Source organism: Lithobates pipiens, unplaced genomic scaffold (genome assembly GCF_037356315.1).
Source record: "Lithobates pipiens isolate NorthernLeopardFrog02 unplaced genomic scaffold, aLitPip1_a1.2 Scaffold_22, whole genome shotgun sequence".
Lineage (NCBI taxonomy): Eukaryota > Metazoa > Chordata > Amphibia > Anura > Ranidae > Lithobates > Lithobates pipiens.
This window is the reverse complement of record NW_027507784.1, coordinates 287084498-287106014: the sequence shown is the minus strand read 5'-3', so window position 1 is coordinate 287106014 and position 21517 is coordinate 287084498. Positions and strand designations below refer to the sequence as shown.

General features: G+C 43.8%; 1 protein-coding gene across 2 annotated transcripts in view; it reads left to right on the top strand.

The window, feature by feature from the left end:
• MAD1L1 (mitotic arrest deficient 1 like 1) overlaps positions 1-21517 on the top strand; it is a 1159769-nt gene that overhangs the window by 406579 nt on the left and 731673 nt on the right. For both annotated transcript variants that reach the window (XM_077449134.1, XM_077449135.1), the window contains one exon: positions 17133-17273. In XM_077449134.1, coding sequence (XP_077305260.1) covers positions 17133-17273 — 141 coding nt within the window. The remainder of the gene's footprint in view (positions 1-17132; positions 17274-21517) is intronic.

Below are 21517 nucleotides of genomic sequence, written 5' to 3'. Positions count from 1 at the left end.
GTTAGAATTTCGGTTTGTATGCTCTGTTTGTTTCTGTGACAAATTTGCTTTCCTGGAGTTGGCTCTTTTAGCTGGAAGGGGCATTTTAGCACACAGTAAACAATAGAAAAGTCTCTTGTGAGGACTTGAGACTGTAATAACCAGGCGATGAGGCTTGTAAGGTCAGAACCTTTGCATCATATGCTTACAACAGCACAGGTCCAGTGCTGTATATAGGGCAACACCGCTAAGAATCTCACTGCTTGACCCTTCCTGAGAGCTGGGGGCTATTTATTTTATGAACATGTGAGTTCAAACATTACAAGCCACTGGCTACCTTTTTATTAATTAACTCTTGGCTATTTTCAATGTTCAATGTGCTAAGTTTTACCCTCTATTCATTTACATCCTGTTTTATCTGTTACCGTCTTCAGTGTTACTGAACAAATTGTCAAGCTGTTTATAACAGGCAGTGCTTACAAAGAATCCATTTTATATATATATATATATATCTCGATATCTATTTTTTTTTGTTTTGTGTTCGTTTCCTACAGTATTTTATATAGCCAGTAGTGACTTATGGCCTATTGACATTTGTCTGTTTTTTTTACAATAAAACAAGAAATGTACTGCGTGGCATTGCACTCTTTCCTACATGGCTGATTTATACATTGCAAGTTAGTGTATTTTTATAGTAAAACTGTGGAGCCCATTTACACCTACATGTGTGCATTATCACACTTTCTGCAACATACTGGGCCCTTTCAAGGTTATTAATTCTAAACGAGTAACAATAAAGGTGATAACAGATATATAGTACTTATTTGGCAAATGTTAAGATTCTCCTGAATACTTGTGTAACACTATTGGTAACTATTTAAAAGATAGAAAAACCAATTGCTGGTGGGATTTTTGCGGTGCAAGATTTAACAAAAGAAAGTCATATATATAAAACAACTTTTATTTTCCCATAATAAAATTTCACACATGCATGTGTTACAAAAAATATCCTGGTATACAAAGATTACAAGGCAATGGCTGGTCCATATAGTGGAAGTATTTTTGAGGTACTTGATTATCCCGACATGTTTCGCAATAGCTTCTTCGGGGGATATACAAGCTAATAGTAACAGAAACATAAAGTTATTTTAAATAAGCACAATCATTTAAAATGATTTAAATATATTTTAAATGATTGTGCTTATTTAAAATAACTTTATGTTTCTGTTACTATTAGCTTGTATATCCCCCGAAGAAGCTATTGCGAAACATGTCGGGATAATCAAGTACCTCAAAAATACTTTCACTATTTGGACCAGCCATTGCCTGTAATCTTTGTATACCAGGATATTTTTTGTAACACATGCATGTGTGAAATTTTATTATGGGAAAATAAAAGTTTTATATATATGACTTTCTTTTGTTAAATCCTGCACCGCAAAAATCCCACCAGCAATTGGTTTTTCTAGCTATCAAATACTTTAACTGGGATTAGGTGCCTTGAATTTTGGTGCTGGTGGAAGCTTGAATCAAACCCTAAAAAGAAATACTATTGGTAACTAGTCCTGGCACATTTGGCTCTGATAAATGTCCCAGGCACATTCCTTCTCAGAGTGAAAGTCCTTTTTCCTGGGTGGTGATGGGTTAATAAGGGGCGCCAGTCACCTTGAATACATTTTAGATGTTTTAATAATGCACATGCGTGAAGAGTGAGAAGTAAATTGGAGGAAACACAAGATACCCGACTAAGGGTTCCAATAACAGTACACAGTCTCTGGTCCCATCCAATACACAAAGCACATAGCAAAAAGAATTTAGGAAATCAATACATCCGCACATTTGCATGGACAATTTCCAGTCATCTAACAATAAAAAAATGCACCAATTCATCAATCATAATTGCCTGGTTATCTAAACTGTGTGATTCTCAGCACATCTAATTATCCTAATGGAATATTTGGACCTGCCTAAAATTGATGAATCAGGGAATCGACAGATCCCACCATCACCAAATTTAATGTTTGCTTTTTGTCCTTTATCTTTGCTTTCTGCCCCTTTGTGGTGTATCAGGAGCACCAATGTTTTTTTCATTATTTTTTTCCCCTTTATATTGTACCATTTACTGTGATTATACATGGTACATACAAATGTGTTCATATCAGTCTTTGCTGCCAAAGGAGTTTACAATCTTTTGTCCCCAGTAGAGTCATAAATACAAATGTGCTAATTTCATTAGCCTGTTAGTATGTTTGGAGTGTAGAGGTGAAACACACAAAAACATGGCATTAAACATACTCCATTATGACAGTGACACTGTGGGGATAGGACCTAGAACCTCAGTATTGCAAAGCAGGAATGCTAACCACTGTCAAACCAGCTTATTTGTAGCAGCCACACATGCATGATTTTTTCCCTGGAAGTTTTGTAGCTAGCTAACAGGTTTTTACTGTATCTGCACACAGTACGTGTCCATACAGCTACACGTACCTGAGCCATTATAATTCCTTAGCTGCAATGGATAACTTGAGTATCTAATGAAGCTGGCTTTTCTCCAGCAGCCTTCCAATGCAGCAAAGAGTCAAGCACTCAGCAGCCGAGCAACAAATCTCTGGGAAAGCTTTGACACAGGCTTTTCATTGACTTCAATTCTGGGTATCCTAGCAACAAAAACATTGAGAGCAATTCTGTATCTGCTACAAATCGCTGCAACAAAATCGCTAATGTGACATGACCTTAAGGCACTGTGTTCTGCATGCATCTAATGTAAAAATTATTTTAATAAAATACAATTGTAAAGATGAATCCATTTTTGCTTTTATCAAAGAGAAGAAAAGGTGCCAGTCACTAACCTATTGCATTTGTATGTAGGTGAGTGGCCTCAGCCAGCGCTGATCCAGCAACGCCTCCTTTGACATGTTTCTCCCTGCTCACCAAGCCTCATTAAGTGGAGCGAAACCTGTCAGGGGGGCATGACTGGAGATTTGGTTGAGGCCACATCCATCTACATACTAATGCACTAGGTTGGTGAGCGTACCTTTTCTTCTTTTGGTAATGCTCTTACAACTCTAGTGCACTGGCTCCAGCCACCTTGACTGCAACCATCAGGGAAATCTCTGTCTCAGCTTAGAGCGGCACTGCAAGTTTCATTTGCATCTTTACTTTTATTTTGTAGACTCTTGGACGGTCTGTCCATTCACAATTCCGAACAGCCTGAACTCTGCAAAAAAAAGTTCCTTGTAACTAATTATATGCGACTTGCTATTAGAAGCTATGAGATTGTTTCCCCTTCCCCTCTAGTAGTTTAGAATATATATTGTGTTATTAGCCAGTAACATAGGCTCTGTGCTGTAGAGCAGCCTTTATCAACCAGGGTGCCTTGGAAAAATTCCTGAAAATTTACCAAACGTATACAACCCAGCAGGTGGATCAAGCCTGCCTTTTAGTTACACAAAACCTTGGGTTTTCATTATGCACCATTATGACTTTCTAGACACTGGCATCCTAATGACTGACCTCATCAGTTAATAAGGAGAATTTCTTTTGCCTAAATAGCATATTTGTTTGACCCTCCTGTGCCCCTCTCCCACAGCACTGGGGTAACAGCTGACTGATGGCGAGAAATTGAGGAAGAAGAGAAACATTGGAATACCAATCAGTACCAGTGTGCAAAATGTATTTTCCTTGGTAGAATAAATTACCTTTAACGCTGGGTGTCCATGGGTGGATGTTGCTACATTATTTAAAGCTATTAGACTTATTTTTTACATTTTAGAATGGGGTGCCTGGGGACTGAATATAATTTTAAAGGGTGCCTCGACAGAAAAAAAGGTTGAGAAACACTGCTGTAGATTACATCTGCTTCATGATCCCTATTGGCTATGGGAATAAATAAAAATACAGATTGATGACAATGTGAAATGCACCAGGGACTTGATGTTGCAGGAAGTGTAACACAAAGCCTGCAAAGTGTAAATAAGTTTGATAATGTCACTTATTTGACAGCTTTTTCCAAGCTTAGATCATCGAAGTCATCTTTTAACTCACTGCCCCAGACAGGCTAGAGCAAGCTTTTGGCAGTCTCCTCTTGTTGGCAACATGTGTAAGGCTGACCGCAGGGTAGGCCTGTATTTGTAGGAGGAGTCAGGCTGCATAAAGCCTGCCCTCCTCCACCTCCTCCTCCTCGTTGGACGTCGGATCTCGTATGGCCGACGTCACTTCCGGCGGGTCGGGGAGGATGTCATTCTGCTGCACGGGGAGCCTTCCTTCCTCCCGCCCGCCTCCTTCTCTGGCTGCCTCTGCTGGAGGGGAGGGGGGGGGGGGTTTCTGTCTCAGGCTCCCCCTTGTAACCCACCCGCCTCCCCCTTGTCGCCCACCCGCCTCCTTTCTCCCGTTGTACCAGCCCCAGGCTTCCCCCGTGTGGTGCGGGGGGGGGGGGGGGCGCTTCACCCGCCGGCGGCTGTCTGCACAGGAGAGGCTTTTCTCCCGCCCGCCTCGGCGGGAGGGAGGTTTTCTCTCCCAGGCTTCCCTCTGTGACTCTGCCATGGGCGTTTGTCCGCTGGGGGGGCTTGCGCCCGCCGTTTCTCCTGGCGGGGGGGGGGAGGTTTTCGGCCGCGCCGGCTCCCCCTCCCCCCCCCCCCCCCTCACATAGGCGGTGTGCGCGCTGTTTTCCCCTGGCGGGGGGAGGGGAGGTTTTCGGCCACGCTGGCTCCCCCTCCCCTCCCCCTCACGTGCAGAGCGCCCGCCGAGTCTCCTGGCGGGGGGGAGGGGGGTTCGGCCGCGCCGGCTCCCCCTCCCCCCCCCCTCGCATAGGCAGTGTACACGCTGTTTCTCCTGGCGGGGGGAGGGGAGGTTTTCGGCCGCCGCCGGCTCCCCCCCCTCCTGACGTGCTGAGCGCCCGCCGGTTCTCCTGGAAGGGGGAGGGGGGCGGTCGTCGCCGGCTCCCCTTCCCCCCCTCACATGTGCGCAGAGTACCGGCCGGTTTCTCCTGGCAGGGGGGAGGTGTTCGGCCGCCGGCTCCCCCTCTCCCCTCTCATGTGTTCCAGCCTGGCGGGGGTTGAAGGCGGGTGCTTGTTCCGCCGGGGGGAGCATGCTTCGCCTGGTGAGGGGGGGGGGGGGTTGTCTGTGGGGTTGCCACTTCTCCTGCCTGCCCCCTTCTCCCGGTGTTCCGCCGGGGAGAGGGGGTTGTCTGCCGGTCGGTTGCCACAAGGGAGCCTTCTCCCGCCCGCCTCCCTCTGGCTGCCGGGCCGTGGGGGGGGATGGGTGTCAGCTGCGCTTTCTTTTAATAAAAAAAAAAAAAAAAACAGCTCTGATGCTCTTATCATGAGTATTAGCCAAGAGGACAGGTAATAAATTGGTGCAGATGGTAAAACAGGTCTTCTCCCGCCCGCCTCCCGCTGGCTGCCCCGGGCCGTGGGGGAGGGGGGTGTCTGCTGCACCCCGCCTGGGCTTCACTTGGCGGGCCTCCCCTCCCCCGCCTGAGCTTCACGGGTGGTTGCGGGGGAGCAGTTTCGCTTGTCCGTCCGCTTCTCCCGGTGGGAGGGGGGAATGCTTCACCTACAGAGGGGGGGTTTTGTCCGCAAGTGGCGGCGGGGGTGATACTTCTGCCACCCGCCCTCTTCTCCCGGTATTCCGCCGGGGGGAGGACGCGTTAGCCTGCCGGGTGGCTGTGGGGGAACCGTTCTCCCGCCCGCCTCCTTCTCCCTGTGTTCCACCGGGGGGAGGACGCCCCCCCCCCCCCGCCTGGGCTCCGTGTGGCAGTCCCCACCTGCCTGAGCTCCACGTGGCGTGCCCAACCCCCGCCTGAGCTCCACGTGGCGTGCCCAACCCCCGCCTGAGCTCCACGTGGCGTGCCCAACCCCCGCCTGAGCTCCACGTGGCGTGCCCAACCCCCGCCTGAGCTCCACGTGGCGTGCCCAACCCCCGCCTGAGCTCCACGTGGCGTGCCCAACCCCCGCCTGAGCTCCACGTGGCGTGCCCAAGCCCCGCCTGAGCTCCACGTGGCGTGCCCAAGCCCCGCCTGAGCTCCACGTGGCGTGTCCAAGTCCCGCCTGAGCTCCACGTGGCGTGTCCAAGTCCCGCCTGAGCTCCACGTGGCGTGTCCAAGTCCCGCCTGAGCTCCACGTGGCGTGTCCAAGTCCCGCCTGAGCTCCACGTGGCCTGCCCCCGCCTGAGCTCCACGTGGCCTGCCCCCGCCTGAGCTCCACGTGGCCTGCCCCCGCCTGAGCTCCACGTGGCCTGCCCCCGCCTGAGCTCCACGTGGCCTGCCCCCGCCTGAGCTCCACATGGCCGGCCCCCGCCTGAGCTCCACGTTCTCGTGTTATTCACGGTTTTCTCATACAGTTTTACGTTCTGGTGCATTTCATGGTTTTCCCATGCGTTTCGGTCCCATGCGTTCCGGTGTCAGGCCATTCACGTTCTCTTAGCGGTCACGTTCTTAAAGCATTTGCGTTTTCATGCATTTGCATTTTCTTGCAGTTGCGTTTGTCATGCATTTGCATCTTCTTGCAGTTGCGTTTTCATGCAGCTGCATCTTCTTTCAGTTGCGTATCTTGCAGTTGCGTGTCTTGCAGTTGCGTGTCTTGCAGTTGCGTGTCTTGCGGTTGCGTTTCTTGCTGTTGCGTTTCTTGCTGTTGCGTTTCTTGCTGTTGCGTTTCTTGCTGTTGCGTTTCTTGCTGTTGCGTTTCTTGCTGTTGCGTTTCTTGCTGTTGCGTTTCTTGCTGTTGCGTTTCTTGCTGTTGCGTTTCTTGCTGTTGCGTTTCTTGCTGTTGCGTTTCTTGCTGTTGCGTTTCTTGCTGTTGCGTTTCTTGCTGTTGCGTTTTCTCAGGCAGTTGCGTTTTCTCAGGCAGTTGCGTTTTCTCAGGCAGTTGCGTTTTCTCAGGCAGTTGCATCTTCTTGCACTTGCGTTTCTCAGGCAGTTGCTTTTCTCAGGCAGTTGCTTTTCTCAGGCAGTTGCTTTTCTCAGGCATTTGCGTTTCTTGCATTTGCGTTTCTTGCATTTGCGTTTCTTGCATTTGCGTTTTGTTTCAATTACGTTTTCATGCAATTATGTTCTCGTTCATTTACATTCTCATGTAGTTAGGTTCTCGTTTCGTTTTCCGTTCTCATTCGAGTTGACGTTCTCATGCTTGTTGGTTTCAAGCACGTTGCTTACTGTTCTTACGCAATTTTGTTTTTCATGCGTTTTGGGTCTCTCATGTGATTTACTTTTCTTATGAAGTTGTTGTTTCTCATGCAATTTTCGGTTTCTCATGCATTTGCGTTTCTCGTGCGTTCGCAGGCAGTTGGCGGATTTTAAACGACGTACAGTTCTTACGCATTTATGGTTCTCAGGCATGTTAAAATTCTCAGGCTATTTACGTATTAGATGTTGTTTACGGGTCTCACGCAACTTCTTGCGTTTCCCGTGTTTCCCCATGTTTTTTATAGCATTTTCTGACGTTTCCCGTGGTTCTGACGTTTTCCCGTGGTACAGTTGACGGTTCATGCAACTACGGTTTCTCATGCTTTTTTATGGTTTTCTCTCACTTTCCAGGTTTTTCTCACTTTCCAGGTTTTTCTCACTTTCCAGGTTTTTCTCTATTGCTTTCCAGGTTTTCTCTATTGCTTTCCAGCGTTATGCGTTTTGCGTTTCATGTTTTTTGGCATTTCATGTTTTGCGTTCTCATGCAGTTATGTCCTCGTTTCATTTTACGTTCTCATGCACTCATGTCCTCGTTTCGTTTTACGTTCTCATGCACCCATGTTCTTGTTTCATTCTAACATTCTCATACACTCATGTTCTCGTTTAGTTTACGTTCTCATGCGATTATGTTCTCATTCGATTTGACGTGCTTATGCTTTGTTTTCACGCACGGTTCTCACTCATTTTACATGCAATTGCCGTTTTCTCATGCAATTCAGTTTATGCATTTCACGGTTTCCATGCAGTTGGCGTTTCTTGAAGTTACGGTTCTTGCGCAATTTTGTTTTTTCATGTGATTTAGGTCTCTCATGTGATTTACATATGAAGTTGGTGTTTCTCATACATTTGATGGTTTTCCATGTAATTTTACAGTTTCTCATACAATTGCGTTCTCGTGTGTTTTTGCTGGCAGTTGACGGTTTTTTAACGACTTACGGTTCTTGCGCTTTTATGGTTCTCATAAATTTATGGTTATCAGGGTTTTTTACGTTTCTCATGCAATTCACGTATCGGATGCATTGTTCATGGCTGTTATTTACGTGATGCAACTTCTTGCGTTTCCCTTGTTTCTGACGTTTCCCCATGTTTTTCTAGCATTTTCTGACGTATTTCCATGGTTTTGACGTATTCACATGTTCCTTAAGTGTTGTCCGGTGTTTCCTTCCGTATTTCCCATGTGCCGCACGTTTCATGTCTCATGCCTTCCATGTCATTACCCTTGTGTAGTTTCATGATTCTCAGGCTTTTTTATGTTCCTCATGCTTGTTAGTGTCGGATGTATTGTACGTGTCTGATGCTATTTACGTGTCTCATGCATTTTCTCGCGTGTCCCATGTTTCTTTTGTTTCTCGTGTTTTCTTGCCTTTTCTCGTGTTCTTACTTATTCCGATATGCCGCACGTTTTGTGTCTTAGGCTTTTCTTTTCTCTTATGTACCCCCCAGGGTTTTCTTTTATGTTTTTCATCAATTTGGGAAGCCTGCATTTCCTAGGCAGGCCGTGTTTTCTAGCAGCCACGGTTCTTAAAGCCGCCCACGGTGATCGGTTCACGCTTCTCATGTTTTCGTTCAGTCACGTTTCCTTATCGCAGGTTTCGTTTTTGTCGCAGGTGTTTTTTTTTTTTTTTTGTTTGATCACGATTCTCTCGCTAGTTGTGTTCCTGATCAGTTGGGTGCCATTCCTCACTTTTTACTTTAATTTCCTAGCTGCGTCTCCGGCCAGGAGTTGTCCTGGGGTATGGAAGTTTGGTTAGTCAGTTTTTCACTGATCCACGGTTTCTACTGGCTCAGGGGCTTTCGTGGGTCACGGGGCCCGGGCTAGTATCTGTAGGCTCGGGTCTCAGAAGCAGGTTTTCCAGTGACGCACTTTCTTGTCAGTTCCAGTGGTGGTAGATTGGTTTTCCATTTGGTTGGCACTGCAGCCTCGATCATTGGGTGTTGTTTTAAATTCCAGGAAAGCCCATGACACTGCTTGGCATGTTTCCAGGTTAGGTTTCCAGTCCTGATGGTGAAACGTCCAGTTCCCTTTGCTTTTCTGTTTTAGTTTCCTTTTTTTTGGCTCCTCCAGCTGGTATCAGCCTTCAGCACTTTCTGGGCGTATCCAGTTAAGTCCCAGCATTTCATGTTGAATGATCTATCAGGTTGTTTTATTTTTGGCTTTTCCGTTTGGAGCCATCCGGGTCTCCAGCGGTGGGGACTCCCTGCTGTGCTTAGCTGGTTTTCCATGGTGGGTTTCATTTTATGACGTTCACGTACTCTCAGGTTCATCTTGTGTTGGTCGCTGAGTTGGGCTCAAGGGGGTGCTATAGCTGGCCTTGTGATTCCTGAAGCCAGGGGAGGGGCTACTGCCTTTCTTAGCGTTTCCTTCTCTGCGGCAAAGGCATAACTCATTTGCCACCACTCCAGGTAGACGTTATTCACTGGGTCATCTGGTTGTTGAGCTTTCTTCCTACTGTGTTATTTTTTGGCCCCTTTAGGCATACTGACCACGTGACCTTTGGCACACTTCAGGTCTTTGTTTTCCTTGTTGCTCTTTGTTCCTTTCCTCATCATCCACAGAGTGACTCTGAGTACAAGTGTAAGGCTGACCGCAGGGTAGGCCTGTATTTGTAGGAGGAGTCAGGCTGCATAAAGCCTGCCCTCCTCCACCTCCTCCTCCTCGTTGGACGTCGGATCTCGTGTCCCACCCACCCATTCCCTTTTTCTTTTAATTTCTTTCTTTACATTTCATACTTGGGTATGCCCCCTTTAGGCATACTGACCACGTGACCTTTGGCACACTTCAGGTCTTTGTTTTCCTTGTTGCTCTTTGTTCCTTTCCTCATCATCCACAGAGTGACTCTGAGTACAAATGTAAAACTCCTTCAACCTTGTTGATGCAGCAAAACCTGGGCTCTCTGTACACAAGAGAGAGTCCAATTCATCACTATGATAACTTATTTCGAATATAGCTATGGTCTACATGCATTCAGTGTTAGACTAAAGGAAATTCAAAGCCCATATACTTTTTCTTTTCCAGTTGTATCAGTACAATTTTACCTTTTTATGGAATTCCCTGTGGGACCTAGAGCATAAATCTCCTTGGTATTGTTCTGTTTCTTGCAATGGTTTCTGAGGTAGCATTGTTGACAGCTTGCTCCCCCCTCAGCTGTCTGTCCATAATTATCAGAAGGAGATAAATTTTTATTTCGGTCTTAGTGACTGTTCACACAGAGGAGTGGGAACTGTGACAGGCAATCAGAGTGGGATTCTGTATACATGGGGCTCTGGGCTGAGTTTGCTTGGACTTTCTTTCATGCTGTCTGTTTGGAGGAGCCTGGATACCTGGCAGTTAGGATGTCTTTTTTTTTTTTTTTTTTTTTAAATAGGGCTCAATGCAGACACAATGGCTGCATCCATGATACATCACTCAGTGGCAGTCAGGGGGTTGATAAATCTTTTCTAGGCAGGTAGCTGGTGGCCTGGTTGTTAATAACAGCTCTCGCCTCTGACAGCAGGCCTGCACTGGAGAGGACTGCTGTCACTCACATAAACACGACCTGTCAGCTTTTACTCTGACCAACGGAAAATTAAGTCACAGGACAATCAGCCCATGGATAAAGCCACTATGTCCGCAGTTTCTGTACTGAGCCCCATAGATTGTGGCAACATTAAGTATGCACTAGCTACCTATATCTGATGTTCGGGCTTCTCCAGACAGACAGCCAGTTGCATCCAGCAAGATTGAAAGAGCATTGCTCTAGAGGGATAGAGGCCTGTGCTGCAGCTCCTCCATAGGAATGCCCATAAATTGGGCTTCAGCCTCAGGTGGAGCTGACAGCCACCAAACGCTAATGCCGTGTACACACAGTCAGACTTTCTGGCAGAAAAAGTCAGACGGAATAATTTCATCGGATATTCCAATCGTGTGTGGGCTTCAGTAGACTTTTTTTTTGAAAATTCTGACGGACCTAGAAATAGAACATGTTTTAAATCTTTCCGACGGAATCAATTCCTATCGGGAAAACTGTTCGTCTGTATGCTGTTCCGACGGACCAAAAATGACGCAAGGGCGGCTGTTTGCTACTGAACTTCCCTTTTCTAGTCTCGTCGTACGCGATGTACGTCACCGCGTTCTAAACGATCAGACTTTGTTGTGATCATGTGAAGGCAAGTCCGTTTCAGCGGAACTCCGTCGGAAAAACCACCAGAGTTTATTCTGACGGAAAAAACAGTCGTGTGTACGCGGCATAAGAAAAATATGTCCATTAAGTATACAATCTGGCCACAGATCAGAGCAAGACCAGGTGCTTTATACACAGAGCATCCTGGGAGATTCCATAATGATTTCAAATGGTTGTGATACTTCCCAAATATTTATGCCAGTGTTCTCAGGTTCCTGAAATTGTTTAGGACTTATGTATACAGTTTGTTTTTGTGTAAAGTTTGTGTATACATAGAAGTAGAGAAGCATTTGAGTCCCCTGAACTCCTCTCTAACCCAAACTTTGAATTCTGTAGTCTTTGTACTGCAATGAGCTGTGGGCCTGTTAATTTCCCACCCGGCCCTACAGCTCAATGGGAGGGAGGGAAAAAAGGCAGAAAAGAGACGTGCAGAGTTCTGGTTATAGATGAATTTGGTGGATGCCCAAACTCATCTCTACATATGAGCATGGGAACAACATGCAGACTCTGCTTCATGCTTACAGTGACCCTACACTACTGTTCTTTCTTTCAGTACAAGTCATTACGGGTGCCTGTAAGCATAGTGACAGTGGTATGGTTAAACTGTTGTGTTTTTTTTTTTTTTTTACCATTTAGTGGCCGGTGCACAGTTCTGTATTGCAGTGTCACATATTGCATTAGTTGGTTTGCTTATGTGGCACAGATTTGAATGCCACCCCCATGTACCTCCACAATGCACATGCATTAATGCAGAGTATTGCACTACCTTGCAGGGTTGGGAAACAAAGTAAAAAAAAGTCGACCTCTAACAAACTTAAGGCCCGTACACACGGTTGGACTTTTTGACAACAAACATGCAAATTAGCTGTTTTGGAGCAACATCCGACTGTGTGTGTACGGTCCATCGGACAAACTTTTTCTGTTTTCATCGGACTTTTGTTGGCTGTGCGAACGGACAAACTTTCTGGCAACAAAAGTCCGATGGAGCAAAGTCCGACCGTGTGTACGCAAAAGCATCGGACTTTTGTACAAGGTACAAACACGCATGCTCAGAACCAATGCAAAAGATCAGACTACAATACAGAAGTTGACCAAAGGTGGCGCTGGAGTCATTGAACGTCCTCTTTTGAAGTGGCGTCAGTACGTTGTGACGTCACTACGTTCATGTTTGTTGTCAAAAAGTCCGACCGTGTGTATGCAATACAAACTTGTGGACCACGCCCTTTGTACAAAAGTCCACGGAAAAGTTTGTACAAAGTCCGACCGTATGTATGAGTCTTTAGACTCTGCGAACGCTAGCAATTTTTAAACTCTTAGAAGCTGTTTATGAGCATTTGTATTTTCTGCTCCTAGAAGCTATTAGTGTTATTTTGTGTGTCCATGCACAATATTTTATGCTAAAGCTTTTTTCAAGCTTCAGCGTTTAGGAGCTGAAAACAAAAAAAAAGTTTTCCCAGTAGAAGAAAAGCACTACATGCAACTAAAACACTCCTAACAGTTTTTTTCTTTTGAGTGTTTTTTTTTTTTTTTTTCACTATAAAAACACGATAATAAAATGTTAACACTCCTAAAAGCTACTAAAACACTATCAGCATTTTTCATCCAGTTTTTTTTCTAGCATTTATTGAGCTTATAAAAAATGCTAGTGTGCATGGAACCAAAAACTACTATCTGTTTCCATGTCTGTTTTTCTTTAACATATCATTTAAGGTGATCATGCAACAAGCTGCACAACATAATTACACCATGGTCCACTGTCTGGGGGTTTTACATCGGTAGTTATGAATGATATCAGGAACCTTTTTGCATAATGTAACTTTTTTGTCACTTATGTGTGTTAGGTTTGCTTGTTCTTTAAACAGCAGCCCGGTTGCCTGTTTATCAGAGATTGCATTGCTGAAATCTCATTTGGCAATAGCCTTGATGCAGTGCAGATTAAAAGAATGCAGGAGCCTTTTGGTTGAATTCCAGATCCGCAGCGTTACAAAATGACAGATTGTAAAGCAAAGTAACACTAAAATGTTAGTAGGGCTCTTTTGTTAAATAGGTCCAATCTAGGTTTAATCTATTGCCAGACTGATCTTCGCTAGCTGTAAAACAGGCAGTGTCTGGATTCAAGCCAGGAAGTATCATGATGTAGGACGAAGAGCTCCAGGAAATATATTTGCTGTGATGTTCTTCAGGCTGAACCCAAAACATCAACAATACTGATTCAGCTTTCTATGTCTGTGTTAAATAGATCTGACACTTTGAGCCTTGTGCCATAGTATTGGCATGTGATTTCTGACAGTGCACTTGTAGCTGATAGAGATGTTTCATTCTGTCATGTAACTGTACACTGTTGCTGATTGAGATATGCTCCCAGTCCTCAGCAGTATATGGTGCATTTTAACATGTTCTTAATAAAAACAGGCACGTTGGATAGAGTACATCTATCAATATAAAATTACACTTCAATAGGGGAGCATGACAAAATAGGGCTGCCCTGAATATAATGAAACTATACATTAAACGGGTTGTAAAGGTAAATGTTTTTTCACCTTAATGCATTCTATGCATTAAGGTGAAAAAACATCTGACAATGCCACTCCCTTTAAAGTAAGCTTTTTAAAAATATTTAAACACGTTTATATATTTTTTACATACTGTACGTTCATAATACAGGTGCATCTCAAAAAAAATGTGAATATCAAAAAGTTCATTTATTTCAGTAATTTAATTCAAAAGTGAATCTAATATATGGTATATAGATTCATTACACACACAGTAATAGATTTCAAGCATTTTGTTCTTTTATTTTGATGATTATAGCTTACAGCTAGTGAAAACCATGAATTCAGTATTTCAGAAAATTTTAATATTACATAAGACACAAAAAAATTTTTTTTTTAATACAGAAATATTGGCTTATTAAAAAGTATGTCCATATACAGTATAGTATGCACTCAATACTTGATTGGGGCTTCTTTTGCATGAATTATTGCATGAATGTGGTGTGGCATTGAGGTAATCAGCCTGTGGCACTGCTGAGGTGTTCTGGAAGCCCAGGTTGCTTTGATAGCAGCCTTCAGCTTGTCTGCATTGCTGGGTCTGGTGTCTCATCTTTCTCTTAATACCCCACAAATTTTCTCTGGGGTTTAGGTCAGGTGAGTTTGCTTGCCAATCAAGCACAGTGATACCATGATCATTTAAACCAGGTTTTAGTAGTTTTGTCAGTGTGAGGAAGTGCAAAGTCCTACTGGAAAATGAAATCGGCATCTCCATAAGGTTGGTCAGCAGGGGGACGCATGAAGTACTCTAGAATTTCTTGGTAGAGGGCTGGGTTGACTTTGGAGTTGATAAACCACAGTGGACCAACACCACCAGATGGCATAGCTCCTCAAATCATCACTGACTGTGGAAACTTCACGCTGAAACTCATGCAATGAGTGCCTCCCCACTCTTCCTTCAGACTCTGGGACCTTGATTTCCAAATAAAATGCAAAATTTACTTATATCTGAAAAGAGGATTTTGGACCACTGAGCAAAAGTTTAGTCCTTTTTCTCCTTAGTCTAGGGAAGATGCTTCTGAAGTTGTCTGTGGTTCAAGAGTGGCTTGACACAAGGAATGTGACAGTTGTAGCCCATGTCCTGAATGCATCTTGTGTGGTGGCTCTTGAATTACTGACACAAGCCTTGGTCCACTCCTTGTGACTCTCATCCAAATTCTTGAATCACAATCCTCTCAAGGCTGCGGTTATCCCTGTTGCTTGTGCACCCTTTTCTACCACACTTTTTCCTTCCACTTAACGTTGCATTAATATGCTTGGATACAGCACTCTGTGAACAGCCAGCTTCTTTAGCGACTTGCCTTCCTTGTGGAGGGTGTCAATGACTATCTTTTGGGCAACTGTCAAATCAGCAGTCTTCCCCGTGATTGTGTAACCTACTAAACAAGACTGAGAAGCCATTTAAATGCTCAGGAAACATTTACAGGCATTTTGAATTAGCTGATTACCATAGGTCTACAATATTCAAATTTTCTGAGATACTGAGTTTTGGGTTTTGCACTAGCTGTAAGCCATAATCATCAAATTTGTGTAATATAAATACGAGTTTCATTTTTTAAATTAAATTACTTAAACAAATAAACTTTCTGATATTCAAATTTTTGTACATTTAAAAAAAAAAAAACTAGCATCCCTCTTAAGTCTAAATAAAGAATATGTAATCTATTACTAGTCCTTAGGTGTACTCTAGTGTCCACATTAGTTATTTTTCAGGCTTTTTTTTTTTTTTTTTTACTGTTTATGCCAGTAATGCATTTTGCTGTTTATAGGTTGAAAACATTCACTTAGCATACTAAGTCTATGTAGGAGCAGTGTTGTCAGGACTGGAGGGACTTCAGAACACCACCCCTCTTTTATCTCCATAACATAGTGGAAGTGTTCTCTAGTTCACAGTGCCTAATGGGGCAAATTTGACAACACTGTTTCAGATAAAAATACAGAAGACACAAAATACGAGGCAAAACTGGGTTTGTGATGGGATCAACAGGTAACAGGTATTTGTTCAAACGGATATAGCAAAAATCTGTTAATTGTTTTTCGGTTGACTGTTGAGAGCAAGCTTTGCCACTACCCCAAAGTGTCATATATTTGCTCGATCTCACTCTTAATATTCTAAAATTGACAGAATATCTTTAAAATGATGAAAAAAAAAAAGCATAAGGCCCTATTCTGAAAACCAAGGGAAGTGGGAGAAGCTGGGAAATTGAGTGTTGTGAACAGCTAAGGTAGAAATATTGCCTACCATTAAATATATGTGCAGCAGCACTTGGTTATAATTTTATTTGATCCTGCCAGTATTTGTTCCTGCCAGTTAAATCCCCCTAATGCAACTTCCTGTGATGAAGTGGCAGTGATGCTTCACTGCTTTTAGGCTGTCACTGCTTGCAGTACACTGAGATAAGATATTGCAGATGATGTGGCTATCAGTATTGTCACTGCTGCTTAATATGCCTGTAGCTAGACATTCAGCACTGCAGTGCCTGGGGAGGGGAAGCATGTGAGAAACAAATGAAGGAATATTTGGCTCAGCCAGCAAAAGTAAAGGAAGTTACTTTCGTTTTTGTGCTTTGCATAGTAACTAGATTTGATATATGTTTAGACTGGACATATACAGTAGGATCCTTTAGTTGCACTTTAAAAACCTAAATCTAGGCACCATAAACGTATCGGGGTTAAAGCAGTGTTAAAGACACCATTGCCTCAAAAAACCTCTCTCTACAGGTGCACATCATGCAAATCTTCTTGTTTTTATGTGGAATTAGTAGAATTCAGACTGTACTTTTGGGCTCACTCTCATCCTAGCCTGTCAAAAAAAATGAGGCCTTGGATTGTGGGTTTTGTGACTGGTAAGTAGAAGAGGAAAGTGGAGACATAACCAAAGCACTGGGACCTGATACCTTACATCTGAGCAGCCCAAAAGTACAACAGGAACTGTACTACCCCCCCCCCCCCCCAGCATTCCTGGTTGCCGGTGGTTGGTAATTGCCGGTGGTTGGTAAGCTTATCACACTTGAAATTGAGCTTTAAGGACTTGGCAAGCAGGACAACAGAAAACATTCATGTTTAGGAGGTAGGCCATCATCCTGAGTCTGTTTTTCATGGGAATTTTTTTTATGTTTGAAGTTTAAATTTAGGAGATAAGTGCTGTGATGTTACATGGGGGCTAGCTCACTATCCCTCACTGTGTATATTGTCTGTGTGCGTCAATATTTTATTGTGTCTGATATTTCTTCTTTCCTCTTTTTTGCATGGCACCATATACAGGAAAGAGATGGAATGAGAGCAATCCTGGATTCATATGACAGCGAGCTGACCCCATCTGAACATACACCTCAGCTCAGCCGCCGTCTCCGCGAGGCTGAAGAAATGCTGCAGAAAGTTCATGGGCATAATGCTGAGATGGAGGTAATTCGTTTTTGAATAGCGAGATTACAGCTTTTCATGGACATTCTGTCTGCAGTTTTTTGGTGGGCTCACTAGCTTTTTTTTTTTTTTTTTTTCTGTTCTAGTTTTTTTTTTTTATCCTTATCTAATGGAAACATTTGCGAACACGTGTATTTTCTTATTGTATATTTGCGCTAGTTTCGTATACAGAAAACAAAATGGTATTCTCTATCCCTTCCAAGATTCCCCAATCTTTCAGGCAGTGGTTTTGTATAGGGGGTTTATATACATTGGCAATTTGCTACAGGTCTCATTAATAATGTTCATGTAAAAGTTACAAGCATCTATCATTTTGTTTTCTCTTCCATTCCATTGAAGGACACAGTAGAGATCTTGACTATTTGACCATTGGGTTACATAGCTATTGTACCTTCAAAAGTATGACACTAGTCCAAAACACCCCCCAACTGCTACAGGCAGCTCAATTTTCTACCTAGTGTCCAGAAATAAGGACCTAGGCTTACCGCTGGAAATCTCTAGCCACCTCTCTTTTGTCAGGGATTTCTTCTTTTTATTTTATTTTGTCTCTGTAAGAAAAATCACATCTCTGCTGTGCTATTAGGTATCACATTTTAATTCATGATTCCTATTATGTGAATGTGTAATTTTAGCAAAGTTGGTTTGTGGCAACGATTGGGAAAATGTGTGCTGGTGCACTGACAAAAAGTAAAGAAATGTGCGTCTTTGCAGTGGCAGCTAGTACAGAAGTCTGTGTTTGTGTAGTGAAAGCTAGGAGAGCGCATAGGTTCACTGGACATTTCAGTGTAGTGGTGTAATCAGTTTCTGTAAATTGGATCACATACCAAGTGATTGTAAAGGAACAATAACATGTCATACTTACTTGCCATGTCCAATAGTTTTGAACAGCACTGGCCTGATCTTCCTTCTCCTTGGGTCCATAAGACACAGAGCGCATGGCTCAGCACTGCCCCACTGGCTCCTGCTGCTTCATATCAGCCAATGAAGAGGGAGAGAGATGGGAGAGCCTTAGCTCTTGTGCACATCGCTGGATCAGGTTTGGGCTTTGCTAAGTATTAGGGGGGCTGAGTGGGGAGCTGGACACATAAAATGCATGAAGGTAAAAACACTTTCAGCCTTTACAACTACTTTAAGTGCAGTGAGTGGTGGCATGTGCAGCTGTACATAATTAAGGGGCTTACGTTTTTTAGATCAAAATAAAAATATGATTGTTACCCTATCCTGTCATACAGTAACTTAAAGGTAAATGCAGGAAAAAAGAAGAGCTAGCACCACCCTCCCTCTAACCTTGGTGTCAGGTGAAGTCACTTCCCTACAGCGTAGGTGGGAAAAAAATATGTATTGGACCGTTTGCTGCTATTACAATATATACAAATGAACGGTGAATATTCACACTACACACTTGTGACTCTTGATTGTTTAAGGGGACCCTGGTATTACATGCTCCATTGTTAGACTGCAAAATCCCAGGGGAAGAAAGGAAGGTCAGAACTAGTAATTTCTCTTACTCCTTGGATTTATTTTAACCATACTTAAAGTGGGACTAAACTTTGCATAAATTTTACTTGTATTTAAGGCTTACCTATAGGTACTGTAAATATCTCCCAAACTTGCATCATTTAGGAGATATTTACTGTGTATGCAGCTGTGATGTCACTAGCGCATGCCCTCTGAAGGAACAGCCTCCCGGGACATTCCTTCAGAGTCCTGTGCCGTAAATGTCGGCTTCCACGTGCGTCCGCAGGAGTGACATCATCGTGGCTCTGGCAACTCACATAGCTAGAGTCTGTGAACCCAGAAGGAAGACCCGGTGAAGGTGGAAGCCTTGTCAGCAGTGACAGTATGCAGCTGAAGGGCTTCATTCTAAGGTACGTTTCACATATATGCTAGTATGCGATGTATACTAGCATATTATAACTTTGCCTTGCAGGTTACAAAAAATAACTGAAATTGTTTACTACTACAGCACTAACCCCTGAAGGAGCTGCTGGTTAGATTTGGGCTTACCATTACCGTCTTTTCTCCTCACTTCACGTCTAGGGGTGTCCCGTGGTAGATGGCCCAGTAACTCGAGAGACCGACAACAGATCCACTTGAATGGATTTTATTTGCAAAAAACTTAGACAATGCACAGTCTCTTAAATTGGGATCAGAGGGTTGGAAAGGAAGTTCAGGTACTCTTAGTGTCAAAGTCAAATGTTGAAGAACTTACTTTGACTGCATCCAGAGAATAGCCATTCGCAACTGGATGTTCACTCAAGTTGCACAGTCCCTCTCTCATAAGGCCTAGCAGCCAACAAGGTGCCTAACTCAGGAACAAGTCACAGACGTTGTAGAACATACAAGATATGTCTCTGCCACAGACGTTGTTGTAGAACACGTAGGAAAACTAAACTTGAACACTCGTGGGATACCTGGATCTTTCAGCCAACTTGGCGATATCCACAAGACCGGATTCTCTTGGGTACTTCAGCTCCTCCAGGCTCTTACTAAGAAATCAACCCATAGGTAGGTGGCCTTCTGAAGAGTCCTCCCCTGGTTAGCGTGAAGTCACTGGGTCTCTCCCAAACCGGAGACGGCACCCAATCACCTCAGAATCCTCCTTTAGTTTCCTTGCCTCGGGCTAGCCAGCCCCGAGACATCAAGATCAGGTGGATCCGCACCCCAGACCATAGCCTTCCTGGGGGCTGGTCAGGAGGACCCGGACCATGAAGTCAGTGCATCCTTCTCGACCGGAAACCCCAAACCACGTGACTTCCGCTTCTTAAATACCCTTTTCCAGAAAGCACAGCGGGAGCGCCACTCCCACTGGGCGGACTCCGAGAGAGAGTAACTTAAGCACCCAACCAGACCATAGTTCCATACCTGCCAGAAGAGACAGTGCCCCCTGTGGTCAGGTGGAACATCTCATAGTCCAGTCAGACTGATGCTGAAGTCCAAATTTAGACAATTGTACCCAAACCAAACTGCAGTTTAGGTATAACCTTAACTTTGAAAAACGCATAGCGCATGCTCTCCAGGAGCTGGCGCTACACTACTTTAAAGGAGAACCTTACCTCCAGCCAAAAACATTTTTCTGTATTTCATAGAGATTATTTTTATTGCTGTTTGTATCCCTTTTTCCCTTTTGGAGGATGAGGTTTATCCTATCTCCCTTTCAGAACAGGAAGAGATGGTAAATCTCTCCAAGGGTGACTTGGACAAAAACACATTTTAGCACCCCCATTTATTGGACGGGCTTCACTGGGACATGATTTGAGGGAAACACTTTCAGAATCAAAGAAAGAAAGACATATGTTGACTGTTCCCCACTATATATATATAAAAAAAAGCTGGAGTTCTGTATTAAATTGACTGCACACTAGTGTCTGGAAAAAGCCAGGGTTAGTGTTAAGGTGATGTGAAATCTTCCATAGCCCAGCTTATTTCTCTCATTCTGACCATCCCCCAACACGGTGATAATGGAAGACATCTATATATACTATGAAAGATGCGTGGATATGAAAAGCCCATGGGTTTTATGTGATGTACAGCAAGCAGCTTGTGCTGGCGGGAAGAAGGCTCTTTTGTTTTCTTTTCCTCACAATGTCAACAAATTGAGCGAACCTCAGAACGGTATTCTGAGACATGACAGCCTGCTCTTCCCTAGCGTTGTGCTGACATCCTAGCTGCAGAGAGAGCCCATTGCTTATTGCACTTCATCTTTCCAGCACTTGACAGAGAAACCTGTACAAAGCAGGGGTTGTCTAAGGCAAACCCAGCTGCCTGGAAGGAGAATTCCCTGTAAATATAATTACATTATTAGTCCTTTTATATCAACCTGTTTGGCTTTCTCTGAAACATTAATGAACAAAAATATGCTGGACAGGCATGCTGACACATTGAATAGTCCCCCATGTTTTTTATGTTAGAGTGATTTACCATGGCTGAGAACGCCATATGTATTCTAATCAGTTAATTATGAGCCTGACAATTCTGGCACATCAAAATCCATATGCTCATGCTTTGTTTGCCAGTTGGACCAGGGGCTCAAATGGAAACCTATTAATCCTTTGACCAAAAATTATCACCTTATCAGTTCAGCGATAATTCAACCTGGTATCCATATTATTCTTGTTTCTGCTATTGCTGAATGATGTGGACAATTTGGATATTAAGGGTTAATAGCCTCATGAAAGCAAACCTTGAAATGTGGCAAACATTGAAAAGGAAAGAAAGGTATTTTG